The sequence below is a fragment of the Streptopelia decaocto genome (genome assembly GCF_964273445.1).
Source record: "Streptopelia decaocto genome assembly, chromosome: 4".
NCBI lineage: Eukaryota > Metazoa > Chordata > Aves > Columbiformes > Columbidae > Streptopelia > Streptopelia decaocto.
The window spans coordinates 1,447,338-1,463,173 of record NC_138658.1 but is presented as its reverse complement, the minus strand read 5'-3'; the positions used below and the strand labels follow the sequence as shown (position 1 = coordinate 1,463,173).

Below are 15,836 nucleotides of genomic sequence, written 5' to 3'. Positions count from 1 at the left end.
GAGTTACTGCAGTCCCTGTCCCGTCAGTGAGTTTGGTGGGTTTTTCTTAATGTGTTGATGGAGTATATTCTGAACCTGGACTACCAGAAACTTGTGAAAATGACTGACTTTGAATCTCTGTGCTGTGGAAGATGACCCGAAGCTTCTGGTTCGGCACTGAGGGGTTTTTAGTTCTTTCAACTGGCTGTCTTGTCAGAGCAAGCAGCTGTAGTCTCTAGACAGTCCTCAAGGATTTATTGCATAAGCTCCACAGTTTAGACCTGCACTTTAGATCCTCTCCTTGGAAGCTTTGTCCTACTTTTCCTAATTTTAGCCAACCGTGACAAAAAAAAATCACTGTAGGCTTGAAGATGTAACGAGACAAAACACGCATTCAGAATAAAGCTCTGTATTTTAAGTGTGTTGTCCCTGTCTATTCTCGTGAACAGTGTAAGCTCTAGGAAGCTAAATATTAACTATGTTTATCAAATAGCCGAGCTGATTCAGTGATCATAAACAGATTGAAGCACTGTTGTGGTTTTTGCCTCATGGTTTCTTACGGTTTGAAGAAAAACATCCACGAGGTCTCAGACGTTTTCTGCTCGTCATTGCAGGTCCCCATTGTGGCTCTAACAGCAACTGCAAGTCCGTCCATCAGAGAAGACATCGTCAGGTGCCTGAACCTGAGGAATCCCCAGGTCACCTGTACCAGTTTTGACAGACCTAACCTGTACTTAGAAGTTGGACGGCAAAGTGGCGATATCCTCAGGGATTTGAAGCAGTTCCTTACTCGGAAAGGAAGGTAGGGCTTTAAGCCTGGTTTTGTCGATCCCTCAGATACACGTGTTGCTCACGTAAGGTTCTCCGGGTTGTTCTGACTCTTGGAGGACCTGCTGGCATTGTAGCAATTCAGATCATGATGATGGATTGGCTAGCGAGTAACTTTACAAAAAGTAGTGTATAGAATGTGCATGAATTCATTATAAATCTGAGATATTAACAAGATTTTTTTAAAGTAAAGCTAATCTGAGCAGAATTACGGTCCTTTTCTGTGAGCAGACCCAGTGGTGTATCCAAGGGGGTGGGTTTCCTGCCCCTTTCCTCTCCTTGTTGCAAGCTGCAATGTGTGTCTCTACAGCACCATACACTATTTTTTCATCTCTCATTTGTACCTTGTTAGATAAATTTAGACCTTGCAAAAGTGACAGCTGTTACAGTACGTTTCCTGGTGATTTTAAGGAAATGGAGAGGCCTTATCCCACTGCTTCTATATGGACAAAAACCTTGTGTTTTGCAGAAGAAACTTATGAGCACAAGTGACTCCCCAGTCCATTTTTCCACACAACTGGTGTACAAGTGAACCAGTTAATCTTTTTAAATCTCTAAGTCCTCAAAAAGTTTAACTGCTGGAAAAGCTATGTTGCCTTTTCCATGAATTTCAATAGGAATTTTTGTGCAAGGGTTTCTTCTGCTGTCCTTTATAGCAGCTCTGCCTACGCGTTTGAAGGCCCCACTATCATCTACTGCCCGTCAAGAAAAGCCACGGAACAGGTTGTGTCCGAGTTGATGAAGCTGAAGGTGGCCTGTGGCGCGTACCACGCGGGCATGGGAATCAAACAGAGGAGGGACACCCATCATCAGTTCATGAGGGATGAAATTCAGGTATGTGGGAAACCAAGTCTGCTTGTTCTTTTTTTAGAATTGCGGAGTCTCTGATAGAGGAAAGAATTTGGATATATAAGCATGTTTCCCATTTGCTCTGTCTCCAGTTCTGAGCAAAGAAATTCCTGCTCAGTGTTGACAGTAAAAAGATTCCTTGTTTTTGAATCTCTTTAGCAAGTCCCTTAAAAATATGTCTGAGGAAGATTGTAGCTGGAACAAAACAGTCTCAAGTTCCACGAGCTGCTTTCTTCCTGCAGCTTAGCAGAGGAAGAGTTAAGCTGCAACTGCTTGTGTTCCTCCTCAGAACAGCTTTTGTACCCTCTATTTGAGAATAACTGCTGGAAGACACGAAAGCCTTCTCCGCAACATGTTATCGCTCTCACGTTTATAAACTTCTTATTGTGCTCTGACCAGAATCAGACATTTTTACCACCAGGGCTGCAGAAGCGGAGTTTGGAGTTGTTTTATCCAGGCTGGATCTGGAGCCCCTAGCAAAAGGTTGTTCCAGCTGTGTCAGCGTTAATCCAGGCATGTTCTTGATGCTCATTTCAAAACGTTCCCCATATGGCTCCTGTTTTGCAGTGTGTTGTGGCTACAGTGGCGTTTGGAATGGGCATCAACAAAGCAGATATCCGCATGGTTATTCATTACGGTGCCCCTAAGGAGATGGAATCCTACTATCAAGAGATTGGGAGAGCTGGCCGTGATGGGCTTCCTGCTTCTTGTCACGTCCTGTGGACTGGGACGGACCTGACCTTCAACAGGTAAATGGCTGGAAACAGCCGTTTTGACATGGATAGGCAAAACATAGCAAACGGAGCAGGCTGGGTTTGGTTGAAAATGCAGTGGGTTTAGCAGAAAGGCCTTGAGTCCTTTCCTGCGTACTCTCTGCTTTTTCTGGGAGATAATCCACTGGTACCCTGGTGTTTGAGCTTGTCCTTGTTCCAGTTCTGCTTCCTGAAGATGTCTTGCAAGGCAGGCAGTGACAAAACCTGGTCGCTTGCCTTGTAAATCACCTGCCCTGTTTTTAGACCTGTCTGACCTGGTTTTAGACCCATCATCACCCCTTAAGAGTGCAGATACTGTAGAATTACTTGGTTTGTGTCCTTTATCTAGATGTCTAAATGAAGAAAACTTTTGTTTTCTTTTTGATGGCAGAGTCCTCATCGTACAGGTGATGGCTTGTGTCATCAGATGGCCAGAGCCTGTGAAACCATCCACTTCCAGGCAGGAAAACTTACTTGTTTTGCTCACTTTTGAGCTGGAAAGGGGGTAGCTGTGTTCACGTGGAGCCCAACACCTGCGGAAAGGGCTGGTTTTCCATGCTGGGTGGCACGGGGAGGTTAGTGCAGACGGTGGCTCTGGTTTGGCTCGTGCGGGTGCTTCCTCCAGCCATCACATCCTCCCATGCTGTCTGCTCCGCTGGATGCTTCCAGCAGTGAATAGAACAGATATTAAATCAGGCCACAGGTTGACATGCCCTAACGCACTGCTCCTGAGTTTCCTGAAAGAAGAGTGATATCCTAATTGATTTTATGAATTGTCAGTGGTGAGAGCTGGACTGAGAACTGGAGACTGAGGGAAACTGCCTTTCCCAGTGCTCTGTGCCTTGTGGCGGGGGTGTCTGCAGCTCAGGAGCTTGTGGGGTTGGAAGAAGCTCTCTCTACCTCTGTCCGTCCTGTTCAGAGTTATCTTTAAGTTCAGAAGAGTATGAATATGGTGCTGTTCTGAGTTTGCCCCATGCTACAAGGATCAGGTTTATGGAAGACAGGTGCGCATTTGGGTTTCGTTTTAGACAAGTATCCTATTATCTGTTTCTGCTGAACTTGACTGAGGCAGCTGTCTGGCGTTTCATTTGTGGTGTAGGACAGGGGAACACTTGTCAGTATTTAAGGTGCTTAACTGTTTCTTTTGTCGGACAGACATCTTCTCAGTGAGATACGCAATGAAAAGTTCCGCTTGTACAAATTGAAGATGTTGGCAAAAATAGAGACTTACCTTGTGTCGAACAGCTGCCGGAGGAAGTGAGTGTTGCCTTTCATTTCGTGCTTTAAGAACTTCAGTCAGCCTCAATAAGAGCTGCTGTGACCAGAAGGCTCTTTTTACTCCAACTGTGTTGTTCTGTATTTAAACAGCAATATAAAGAAATAATGCCTTCAGCATTTTTATATTAATGCATACATCAAGTGTTGCTTATTTACTATTAAAAAAATAAACTTCTCTTTCTTTAGAGGAATCAAGGCCAAATAATTGGCTCCCCAGTGAATTAATTAACAATACTGATTTCAACTCTGTTTTCTGCAAGGAATTTTATGTGTAAATTCTGTCTTTAATTTGATTCCCTGCATTCCCTTGGGTAGAATCATCCTGTCTCATTTTGAAGACAAACAGCTTCGAAAGGTCTCTAGCATCACGGGCACAGAAGAATGCTGTGATAATTGCAGGTCCAGGTAAGCTTTCTGCCCTAAAGACAGATGCGGGAGCTCGTGTTCTCTCAGGCTGACTACAAGGCAAATTGACTGAAAGAATTGACTCTTGATGCGTCCAATTTTTGCAGCTGGTATGAGTAGAAACACCTTCCTTGCTCTTACATGCTTTCCCTGGAGTTAAAACAAATGATTCCTTGTTCTTGCTCTTAGCCTGATGCTTCCTGATCAAAGACGAGGTGTTTTTGTTGTTGCTTTCTGCAAAGATGTTATCGATTCAGCTACGTTTCCTTCATGCTCAAGGACTAAGAAACTGTTGTCTGGCTTCTGCTAAAACTGATCAATAAGATAATTTTGTGAGATCATAATTTGTTGTGCTGGTCAAGAGCCACATAGCAAAGTTGTGGTGCAGAACTGGGATCCCCTGGAATAGGTCATGCTTTATCTCCTCCTTTGAAGTGATTTGTGCCAGTGGTTTTTATAAGGTCTCCCCATCGCAGATACATGCAATAACCTAGAAAATCTTTATGGGGTTGCTCTTTCTTTTTGCGTTTTTTTTCCCTTTGAGTGTTTATTTGACAAAAAAAAAAGACAAAAGCCCCTGCTATTAGGTACAACTGGAGAAATGTGTTGGATGCCTAAAACAGACCAAATATTCAAATAGTAAACTCAGAAGATGGCAGAGACAATGCGGTATCACACCGAGCACCGTGAAGAGCGGCCAGTGTTGCGTTGTGCAGCTGTCATAACCACATGCGATTTGGACTTTAGCTTGGTCTCATGTTTATATCAATAACTTAGTGTATTTTATTTAACTCCCGCTTGCTAAGCAGCGTTAGAAAGAAGGGTGAGGGCACTTGATTTCTATGTGTTAACTTGGTTTGCTTTGTGCCTTGCAGAGCTGCTGGTGTTGCAGCCCCTGGCGACTCAGAGGGCGGTTTGCAGGACTTCGGGAAGCAGGCGCATCAGCTGCTCTCTGCGGTCAGCGCCCTGGAGGAGAAGTTCGGAACCAGAGTTCCCATCTTGTTTCTCCGAGGATCTGTAAGTGCAAGTGAAAACCTTTTTGAATGTGTTCTGAGAGTGGAGGGACTGTTAGTGTTCATCTTAATTGATTTACTGAACAATACATTCACACAGATGTATATTTAGTACCAAGTGGGGTTTTTTTGCGTAAATATTTTCTGAAAGGAATAGCCTTTTCAGAATGAAGAATACACTGATTTGCTTGGTAATCCATTGGTTTATGTTTGAATAAAGTAAATGATGGCATGTGCTCTGGCTCTGCTGCTGGCTGACTTGGAGTGAGACAGCAAGTAGGACAGTAGAGTGAATATAAATGTGAATGTCAATGATTCATATGTGTCTTCATATATGTGCATTTGAAATACTAGGGGAAAAACTCACTAGAAATACAGGAATAAGAACAGAATCACTTATGTTTACAATCTAGGAAAACCCTCACCTGGAGCACTTGATCAAATGGGGTGAATGGTATCCCTCTCTTTTCCTTTTAGTAAGAAGGTTGCTAATAGTCACAAGTGTGTGTCTAGGGGAGAAATACATTGTTAAAGATTTTAAGGTAGGCTTGATTGTTAATTTATTAAACATCACTGGGAGAAGTGAAGATTGTGTCATATTTTTACTGCAAATACAGAATAACATTTTAGTGCCTACGCAAATACTTGTATCTTTCCCAGTGGAGGGAGATTGAGCAGCTGTACAAATAACAGGGTTTGAAGCCTCAATTCTCTGTGACTTCGGATTCTAGCAATAAATTGCAAGTTCTTTCTAAGGTGCTTTCAGCTACCAGCACTTGATTCCCTCTTAACGTCCCTGATTCAGAGAAGTCATTGACCTTACAGGTTTATGCCAAGAGTTTCTCTCCTTGTGAAAGGGGCTCGAGCCCATTGTGGGGAGGGGAACGCAGAGAACCCATCAGACAGGAGCTCATCTGCTTTTTTTAGAGTCTTAAACCATTGGTGAGAGATGAGTAAATCAGTAACTTTTAAAAACAAGAATGAAATACATTTTTGTTTTAAAAAAAGCAAGCAGAGATGAGTAAATCAGTAACTTTTAAAAACAAGAATGAAATACATTTTTATTTTAAAAAAAGCAAGCAGAAAGCACTTAGCAATGAGGGAGGAGTAGAGGAGACCCTGCGGTGAGCTTGCTTCTGGCTTTTACCCATCCTGGGATTGAAAGAGGCCTTATGCTCTTTTTAATTAAAACCAGAAAGGGTAACTGCTTCTGTTGGAACTCCTGCAATGTCAAATGGGCCGAACTGATGGAATGTGCCTGCAGTAGATGGCACGGCTGCTGGGGATGGCCGGGTTGTGCCCATAGCCTTCCCTGTGTGCCATGGGAGGTGTTGGAACCGTTGTGTGCTCCGAGCCTGGGTTTGTCTGGGGTCTTGCTGTGAAACAGAACCGTGATCTCATCCCAGCCTCAGCAGAAAGCGCAGGATTGGCTTAATAGAGGCAAAACTGCTCTTCAGGTGACGTGAGCAAGGCAACAGCCATGGTTTATTGTTGAGCTGTGGTTATTGTGCTGGATATTATGTAAAACTGTATAAAATACTTTGGCTTCTGACTGTACAGAAAAGTTCTTCTGTGGCGAAACGTTCTTGAGGACGTGTTCCTGTTATGTGAGGTTTTTGGTTTATGGGTTATATTGGAGATTCCCTTCCAGAAGGACTGGAGGGGTCTGACCAGTCCGTTGTTTCAGGGCTCCCAGCGGCTGCCGGAGCGGTTCCGCCGGCACCCCCTCTTCGGCAGCGGCAGGGACTGGCCCGAGAGCTGGTGGAGGCTGCTCAGCCAGCAGCTGATCCTGGAAGGGTTCCTCAAAGAAGTCTCTGGGCGGGCCAAGTATGCAACCACGTGTGCGCTTACCCAGAAGGTACGTGTTGGTGTGAAACAGCTCCTCGAAGATTCCCCTGAGTCATCTACAGCTAAGCCGTATGGTTTATTTATTACAGGGTAGAAATTGGCTGTTAAAAGCTGGATCTGACTCAAATCCAAGTCTTCTATTGCAGTCCAGCGAAGACCTTAATCTGCAGAAGCCTCCTAGAAGGTAATTATAGTGCATTTCCTCCCTTGAGTGTATTTATTGATTTAACATCTGATGCCCAGTTTCTGAAGATGGCTGGGGTGGACAGGACACTTCTGCACTGGATTTTTTTCTAGGCAAAGCTTTCCCTCAGGTGGTGGTATAATAATTTTAAAAAGCCAGTGGGAGTGCTGGGATGGCACCTCTTGCCTGCTGGTGTGTTAGGTGACCTGCTGTCTCCAGCTTCCGTCCAGCAGTGCTTCATCACCGAGGTCTTTGCTGGAGCTCATTGAGCAGTTGAGTGATTTAGGAAGGTTACTGGGGAGATGTATGTTGGAGAAATCCCTTCCTGGCCTCTGCAGCTAAAACTGGTCAGACAGTGTGTGTCCATCAGTGGTTCTGGGTAGCATGGAAGCGTGTTGTGGAAATGCATCCTCCTGGATGAAGTTATCAGCTGAAGACAAGAACTGTTAGAGGAAGATCCATCAAGACTTATTTCTTCTAATGCTGATGAGTTAAGTGTGACACTGGGAATAGAGCAGCTAGTGACTTGTCTTCCCAATTGTGCACTTGGCCTACTTTTTATTAAAACTTAGGCATTTCTGTTTCACGGTCTTTAATTGTAATAAGAATTGGTTCAACACAGAGTTTATAGCTCCAAGAAAATAACTTGGGAGTTTTGCTTGCAACCTTTTGCTTCTGGTTCTATTTAATGAAGGGTGTGGGGTTGACCTGCACACACCATCATTCTGCTCATTCCTTTTGAGGTGAAAGATGATCTAGAGGTTGTGGAGGCTTCACCATGGCAAGAAATAATACCACAGGAAAGCTTTTTGGTCTTGGCCTTTGGATGCCTGCTCTGATGTCTAGATTGTCAATACCTGATATACTTATTTTTTTAGTTACACAAAGTACTATATATATATTTTTTGTCTTCTAGTATTGTGCTGTTGTGGCTCTTGCAGCTGCTGTCTACAGGTATTCTAGAAGAAAAAAGGTATTGCTTAGTATCAGTGAGCAGCAGTGGAAGCTGGATGCTCAGTGCAAACCTGAAAGCTTGTAGTTCATTTTCTTCAGAAATGGGATCTTTAAAATTCTTTAAGCAACGTTGTCACAAAAATTCCATTTTTGTCACCAAGATCTTTGTGTTCTGTAATACAAGATCCTTGTTCCTTGCTCAGGTTGTGGTATTGACAGGCTTTGAGGTCCTCATGGTTTTCACCAAGAATTATGATTCTAATAAAAAAGAACTATTGCTAAAGATATCCTTGTAGCAAGTGCAGTTTGCTTAGCAGAATGTTAGTTTTTTGAGAATGTACAGATGACTCTGGGTTAAGATGTGATGAATTTGCTTGCAGTGGCAGAGCTTTCCCCGCGTTCTCCACGCAGCGCTCCCCGGACACCAAGGGCTCTCCAGTCAAGCAGGTGGGTACCAGAACAGCCCCTCTTATTGCTTTTAAAAATATATCTTGCAAGTGTATTGTGGTGTCACAAATGTTTTGCTGCTCATGGCAAATTGAATGGAGAAGAGACTGAAATCAGCGTTTGTTTTTTTATTTCTTACAGCTGTCTCTGTTTGAGATGTTTTCATATGAGGGAAAAGGTAAAAGTCCTTCAAGAAGCAATAACACGCTTAACAGGTATGGTATTCTAAATTAAAACAGAATTGCCTGATTTTTGACTGTTAATAGGATACTGTTTGTAGGATGACCCTTAAAACCATCATTCCTTTGCAAAGTGGCCATAAAAATGTTTAATATATTACACAATGAAAAAGTGCTTAAAAGTGCTGTACACTGTGTTGTATTTCAAAACATTGAACTATTACAGCATTGAGCAGGCTTTGTGGAATCTGGCAAGTTGCATTAACATTCAGTACACTTAATATGTCACAGGCAGAGAACGCTTTAATAGCTGAGGTCCAAACTTTCTCTCTGGTGTTACTTCAAATTCAATAGCTTGTCTGCTAACAGAGATTGTGGTATAATCATAGCAGTCTAATCAGAGGTAAATGTTTCTCATTAGTGTTCCAGAGCACTTGCGGGTGAAATCTTCTCCTTTGAAGCCCCCAGAATCTGCTGTTTCATCCCGAGAAAAAGAACTAGAGGTGAGTTATTGGGAGAGGGAGGATATCTCACTGCAGCCCCCCAGGCCTCCTGGGGTGCAGCGGCTGGCTTGGGCAGCTCTCAATAGCACAAACGTCTTTAGAAGAGGAGCCCTAGAAGAGAATTTCAAGGTGTTAAGCTGAATTAATGGATCACAGGCTTTTTGTATGTTAGTAGAAAGACAAGGGAAGCTACAACTTTCCCTCATGTATTAATTATACCTGTGTGAGGTTAATTATGAGAACTGGGCGTTCTCCTTCACAGACTGCTCTGTATGGCAAGCTGCTGACTGCTAGACAGAAGGTAGCTAATGAGAAGGAAATTCCTCCAGCTGTCTTGGCAACCAATAAGATCCTGGTGGATATGGCCCGAATAAGGTAAATCCAGCATGCAGATGTGTTGTACAAACTGAAAAGCTGAGTCACAAACCCATTTTCTGCTGTTCCTGGGTGAGTGTTGCTCTTTCCCTGAGGATCTTCGTTCGCACTAATACCCTTGTAGACCACTGACTGCTGTAAGTTAGATAGTTACTGACATCAGACTTGCTTCTTGATTCTCTTTTTGATTAAAAAGCCCCAAATGCCAAATCTGCATGTGTCTGTAACCAAACCTCCTGTCAGGCTGACCAGTCAAAGGGGGAAGGTGCATGTTTTCTACCAATCTTTACCTGTCCAACTTCTCTCCAATGTGTTCTGATCACTTTAGCATGCCCTTATCTGAGGAGGGTCAGCTGGATGTCAGGAGCTGTCCCTCACCCAGCTCTGTAGCATAAAAGAGTAAAAACAATTTACTGTTACATAAGTATTGAAAGGAGGTGGAGGGGAAAAAACCACTTTTGTCATTGTGAACGTTTTGTGGTGCAGCTCAGTGTAATGTATCTCATGTGCCTTCCCCAGCTACTAGAAGCCATTAGGTAATGCTACTTTTGGAATGTATATGTTGCTATAGAAGATATCTGTGTTTATGTGCTCTTGGCAGATTAAATAAATACAGACGTGGTCAACTGACCCTCCGAAGTATTAAACAGAAAACATGAAGCTTTTGCTGTGGTCAAGCTTCATGATACAAAAGGGCAAAATCTGAACTTTATTAGTTGTAGACATGATGATGGCACAGGAAAGAAGTCAAGTAATGACTGATAGAGCTGTGGTGCCATCACGGGTCATTCACAGACACACAATGTTTCAACGGCTTTTGTTATTCATCCCAAACCAGGCCTACAACTGTTGAGAACGTGAAGAAAATTGATGGTGTATCTGAAGCAAAATCCACCATGTTGGTCCCTCTCCTGGCTGAGATTAAGGATTTCTGCCAAGCAAATGGTTTGCAGGTATGATTTACTGAAGTGTCTGCTGTTGTTGAGAGCTTGTAGCTGGTTGCTGTGATTTGGGGTTGGAGGCCAAAGGGAGAATGAATGTTCCTTCTCCATGATTTATTGTCTCTGAGGGCAGGGCTTTGATTCCTCAGTGTTTCTTTTGAGGAAAGGGAGCTTAGATTTCCAGCAGTTGGACATACTCCTGCTTCAGCTGCATTTCTTTTCAGAGTTGATGTTCTTTTGTCAAAGACTTTCCGTAGAATGGCTGCTCCTGGGTTGCTGTGGCAATAGACAGCAGCAAGAAGGGGCTGCGGTGCAGAGGGTTGGTGCAACTAGGAAGCAGTTTTGCTTTCAGGGTCTTAATTTCTATGTAAATCTACAGTTAAAAGGATTTATCTAGTCTGGCAGGCAGGTAGAGCAGCAACACTGTTTGCTGTAATCCTTGAGATGACTCTGAGTCATTTTGTTTCACAGAAAGCTATTACGATCTAGGATTGGAAACCAAAAGCATTCCTGTTTTTCAAGAAATCTGTGAGCAAAAGATTACAATAAATGGAGGATTTTCCCATACTAAAGAGTAGACAGAATGCCAGTTTGTTCTGATGGAGTATTTTCATGTGTAGTGAGCAACAAGCAAGAAGTTGTGTTGACCTGGACACTGGTTTTGTGGGGCAGTTTTTTTGCAAGCCCCTTGGGCCAACCCTGTGCTTGTTTTAGTAAGATGGGAGTGTGTGAGTTTTCAGATTCCCTCTTTGCTTTGGTTTTTGAGGAACACAGATTCTAGGGTGGAAATCAACCTCTTCAGAGATGAATAACCCCATTGCTGCTTTTTCAGAGAACTCCAGATAACGGGAGGATGATCCGTTGGTTGTTACTTCTAAATCCTCTTTATCTCTCTTAGCCGGACACATTCCCCCCATCTGGATCTAAAGATGAGAAAGCAGCGTCTCCCTGGCGGCAGACTAGAGCCCTCTCTCCCTCAGAGCATGTCACCTATGTCCTGTTCCAAGAGAAGAACCTCTCGGTGGTGAGCTCTGCCTTTCCCTGATTAAAAACTAATGGCTGGGGGGGTGTTTGGTCTGTAGGCGGGGGATTTACAAGCCTCTCGAATCCTCTGCCCGCTGCTGGGGAGGGGTTGCTTGAAAACCCTGGAGCTGTGTCTTTCCTGGCGAACAGTAGCTCATCCAGCTTCCCTCTCTGGGCCAGTAAAACTGTGACAAACTGGGCTCGCTGGGTGCAGTGAGACGAGGCCTGTGTAATTTGGCAGGGCATGGGGCAGAAATGTTGCTGTTTGATTCATTTAAGAGATGTGAAAATAAGGGGGAACTTTTTTGACACTGTTACCTGTGTTCTGTATTGATGTTACAATCAAACGGGCTGCTGGAAGGTCAGGTTCATTGCAGCTCCCCAGCAGGAGACATCTGAGCCTTGGACACCCATCTCCTGAAGCAGGAGCTGGGTTGGTCCTGGTTTAACTGTGAGGCAAGAGCATCTGTTTCCTTGGTGATAGAAATGGGGAGCTTTGCTGTGCTGCTGTGTGCCAGTATTCCCCAGTTCCTGTTTGGGAGTGGGAGGTTGCCAGGTTTTGAGCTCTTGGTTGTATTTCAGACACTCCTGCCATCTCAATTCCTTCTGCCTGTGCTTCCCTAGAGCACCATCAGCCAGACGAGGTCTCTGCCTGTTTCGGAGGTGGGCATGCATCTGTTCCAAGCGCTGAAAGCCGGCTACCCGCTGGACCTGCAGCGCGCAGGCTTGACTCCCCACATTCAGCAGATGGTTTCTGCTGTTATCTGTAACCCTCCCATCAACTCCGGTGAGCATTGCAGCCCTGACCTGAGCCTTCTCATGGTAGAGGCGTGTGGGTGAAGGGAACAGGGAACCTGACAGCTCTGCTGCTGCTTTAGGTAGATCCAATTACTTCTGGGAAGCCTGGCTGTGTGAGGCAGGGCCTGGCAATGCCGAGGTCATTGCTTTCCTCTCAGGCTTATGTTTTATTAATAAAATAAGGCCATTGTGATTCAGTGAAAAGGGAGTAGGCCTTTATAGATCCTGCCACTATATTGTTGAAAAGATTCAGGTATCCTTATTAAGCCTGTGTTTACTCAAGTTTAAAAAAAAAAAAGAGCCTGGCAAAGTCTTCCCTTAAGTACTGGGATCTACAGCAAATATGCTGAGTAAGAGCTGTAGAGTTTCCCCAATGAATCTTCTCTGCTGGGTATTTATTTGTTCATGGTGAGGAGGCAGAATAGTGCAGGAAAAGGATTTTTTCCTCCTATTCATGTGGTGCCGTGGGCTGGTTCAGAGGCGACGAGAACCATGAGCTGACTGGTGGCTCCAAGAACGAGTGACCTGAAGTTCAGTCTTGGCCTAGTAGCTTAATAACTTAATTTTCTGACTTGTTTGCTTTGTTACTCTTGTCCTGTTGTGGATTAACGCATCTGCTCAGCAGCAGTTCCAGGTCCAGCCAGACTGTTTGCTCTGTGGAAGTTCCTGCTCTGCCGGTTTCTGTAGGAGCACAGCAGAAAGCAGGCGGCTTTTCAACCTGAGCTGCCTTGAGAAAATAGTCCATGGCACCCGTGAGAGGCAGGCAATTCTGATGTCATTTAGCCTAAATATCTGAGGACAGCAAGATTGTTTGAGTGTGAATGAGGTGGGGATTTATCCTATGAATAGACCCCTGTGTTGTCTTACTTTTTAGCCTTTACCTTAATCTATCCTGTGCTTTAATGAGGGGCAACTGATGTCTTATAGAATGTAAGAAAGCTGAATACTGAGCAAGAGGACTTAATACTGTATTTATATTTTTTCCAAGACACCACCAAAATTCAAGCAATTAGAAAGCTTGTTCCTGCAAATATCGACCTGTATCTCATCAGGATGACCATTGCGTTATTGGAGAAAGAAAACAGAAATAAGTCTCAGGATGGCTCAAGTGTCAAAAAGAAGTTGGTGTGGTCAGATGGGCAGCAGGAAAAAACAGGAGCAGATCAAGCAAGTGGGGAAGATACCTCATGGAATGAAACAAAGGTGAGTAAAAGATGTAAAAAGCAGGTTTTGTGGAAATAATGTTTCATTTTTGTAGGAGCAGACTGAAAGATCTTCCATGGCATTGCTGTTTCCAGTGGTGTATAGTGTTTCTTGTCTTCCCAATCCACCTTTCCCTCAGCTTTGAGTGGGTCTGTGCCTCCCTCTGCTCTGAGGGGGATGCTCAGAGCAGAACCAGAGGAAGGCGCTGCCCCTGCGCAGCCTGCTGTGCTCTGTTCAGCACATCCCTGCAGCTCATCTGTGGGACTCTCTGCCTGCCCCTGGGGGTCCACCGCTGCAGGACCATCACAATGGCAATTTAGTAGTGGCCTCAGAGTAGGGCTGAAGATCTTCTGCTGTCCAGCCCTTCGGGAAGTGGTCCCTGGTAAAATCCTGGATTTACAGTATATGTGGCAGTGGAGGAAACAGCTGAAATTCCAAGTTCTCCCCAGTTGCTTTAACTTTGTCTTAAACAACTCTTCAAGCCTTGCCATTTTGCTGAGTTGGTGGTGGCTTCCATGCCTACGTGTTCTCTGGTTTTGCAGTATCTGTGTCTGAGCTGCCTTGTCCCTGAAGTTGACCAATTGCAGTCCAATTGCATGAGCTCTGATTACACTTTGCTGCTGCTGTTGGCTGCTGGAATAAGTAAGAGGAGTGACATGCTACTAGAAATTAGGTAACTCTTAAACAAATGAGTAGACTGCAGATTCAGAAGCTAATCCAAATAGTCATCATTGACTTTACCTTCAGAAGGTACACTGGTTCCAACAACTCCCTGTAGCAGATAGCTTTTAAGACTGCTAATGAATGTTCGTGGATTTTAACAACCTTACGTTTCCGTTGCTTTTACAGGGTAATTCAATCCATCCAACATTGCAGGAAGGAGCTGAGAAAATGCATCTGCAAACAGGGCCTTCAGCTTTGGTAAGCAGCTGTTCTGACTGCAATAAAGCATGGGGTAACCTCATTAACGAGGCTGTTGGTAATACTGAGATGTCATTGATCCGCAAGTCTCGGCTTGGTTGTTCCAACCTATAGCCAGTAGGCATTAAATAGAAATTACAAATTAATTCCTCTGTGCCCACTACTTAATTTTTAACTGACAGCTTTGCTGTAAAAACACACTTGGAAACACATCATTTAGGAGTCAGAAGCAAGGATTTGAAGTTCTCAGAGCCTCTGGGGTGAAGTATTTTCTAATAAAAAGAAAAAGCCAGAGTACTGGTTCTATTGTGTTTGAAATGGATGCATTTCACCACAAAAAGAAAAAAAATCAAAAGTAAAATGGATAAGAAGCAGTGTTCTCATTGAGCAGTGATGTTGGAACTCCATAAATACAGACTCATTTACTTAGGGGGAGAAAAACAACCTCAAAACCCAGGGTTCCTGCTCAGTCAGGTCTGTGCAGGTGTTAACGCTGTGGTAGATCTAACAGCTGCTTCCCTCCTGTCCTGTGGAGCCGTAGTCTCTACTGTATCATTTTCAGAGGCTGTTTGGCTGCCTTTGCTCTTGGAGATACAGGGTTGGGTGAGTTTGGATGCTGGTGGCATCAAGGATCTATATATTTATAGGAACACAAGCTGTGTGAGTGTATATACAGCATTTTGTCTCTGACAGTACTTCTTGCCATACCACTTGCTGCAGTTTGCAGCTGGATATTTATAGGAGGGCAAAACATGATGCACACCAGTGGTTATTCATGGTCTAGGCAGCTGATCCACATCCCTGAAGCAAAGGTGGGCACAGCAGCTGTCTTAACATGATATTAAATCATCTGTTTGGCTGCTGGTGTGTTCTGTCACTGGTCACACAGAGGGGCTGCAGTTCTAGTTGTTTTGACAGCTGCTGTTGTGATTTTGGGGGGCAGAGCTGTGTATGTGTCAATGCTTTCCTCTTTCTATGTTGTTTTTTAAATAACTTTTATTTTTCTTCTTCCAGAGCTCGCATCCCCCTTGCAAAAGAAAGGTACCAGAGTGGTTTGGAAACGCAGCAGTGTCTGTTGTACCCCCCACCCAGACCAAGAAACCCAAAGCAGACACAAGAAAAGGCATTTTTAACTGAACACAGAACCCCAGCTTTATTTTACTCATCCTTCTACTCTGAAGCCTTATTTCTTCGTTGTTGCTCATGCTGCGCCTCACCTTCCTTGAGAGGAGGGAGATTCTAGCCTTGCAGCAGATAAATTACTTTTCACTGTGTGAAATTTATTACTATTAAAAAATAAAGCTAAATTACTTTAAAAAAAAATAAAGGAGTGTTGGGCCGGGTTTGGAGGCTCAG

General features: G+C 44.0%; 1 protein-coding gene across 8 annotated transcripts in view; it reads left to right on the top strand.

Moving 5' to 3' along the window:
- Nucleotides 1–15,796, top strand: part of WRN (WRN RecQ like helicase) — a 36,397-nt gene extending 20,601 nt beyond the window's left edge. For 6 of the 8 annotated variants that reach the window (XM_082050626.1, XM_082050622.1, XM_082050624.1 and 3 more), the window contains 18 exons: nucleotides 594–781; nucleotides 1,464–1,641; nucleotides 2,224–2,405; nucleotides 3,564–3,665; nucleotides 4,002–4,091; nucleotides 4,967–5,108; nucleotides 6,792–6,962; nucleotides 7,042–7,136; nucleotides 8,471–8,537; nucleotides 8,679–8,752; nucleotides 9,138–9,219; nucleotides 9,482–9,594; nucleotides 10,433–10,547; nucleotides 11,434–11,559; nucleotides 12,183–12,345; nucleotides 13,345–13,559; nucleotides 14,409–14,480; nucleotides 15,495–15,796. In XM_082050626.1, coding sequence (XP_081906752.1) covers nucleotides 594–781; nucleotides 1,464–1,641; nucleotides 2,224–2,405; nucleotides 3,564–3,665; nucleotides 4,002–4,091; nucleotides 4,967–5,108; nucleotides 6,792–6,962; nucleotides 7,042–7,136; nucleotides 8,471–8,537; nucleotides 8,679–8,752; nucleotides 9,138–9,219; nucleotides 9,482–9,594; nucleotides 10,433–10,547; nucleotides 11,434–11,559; nucleotides 12,183–12,345; nucleotides 13,345–13,559; nucleotides 14,409–14,480; nucleotides 15,495–15,617 — 2,298 coding nt within the window. In that variant the 3' untranslated portion in view covers nucleotides 15,618–15,796. Of the gene's footprint in view, nucleotides 1–593; nucleotides 782–1,463; nucleotides 1,642–2,223; nucleotides 2,406–3,563; nucleotides 3,666–4,001; nucleotides 4,092–4,966; nucleotides 5,109–6,791; nucleotides 6,963–7,041; nucleotides 7,137–8,470; nucleotides 8,538–8,678; nucleotides 8,753–9,137; nucleotides 9,220–9,481; nucleotides 9,595–10,432; nucleotides 10,548–11,433; nucleotides 11,560–12,182; nucleotides 12,346–13,344; nucleotides 13,560–14,408; nucleotides 14,481–15,494 lie in introns of those variants that run through there. The other 2 variants (XM_082050627.1, XM_082050629.1) reach the window with 2 other exon arrangements.
- The last annotated feature ends 40 nt before the right edge of the window (nucleotides 15,797–15,836 follow it).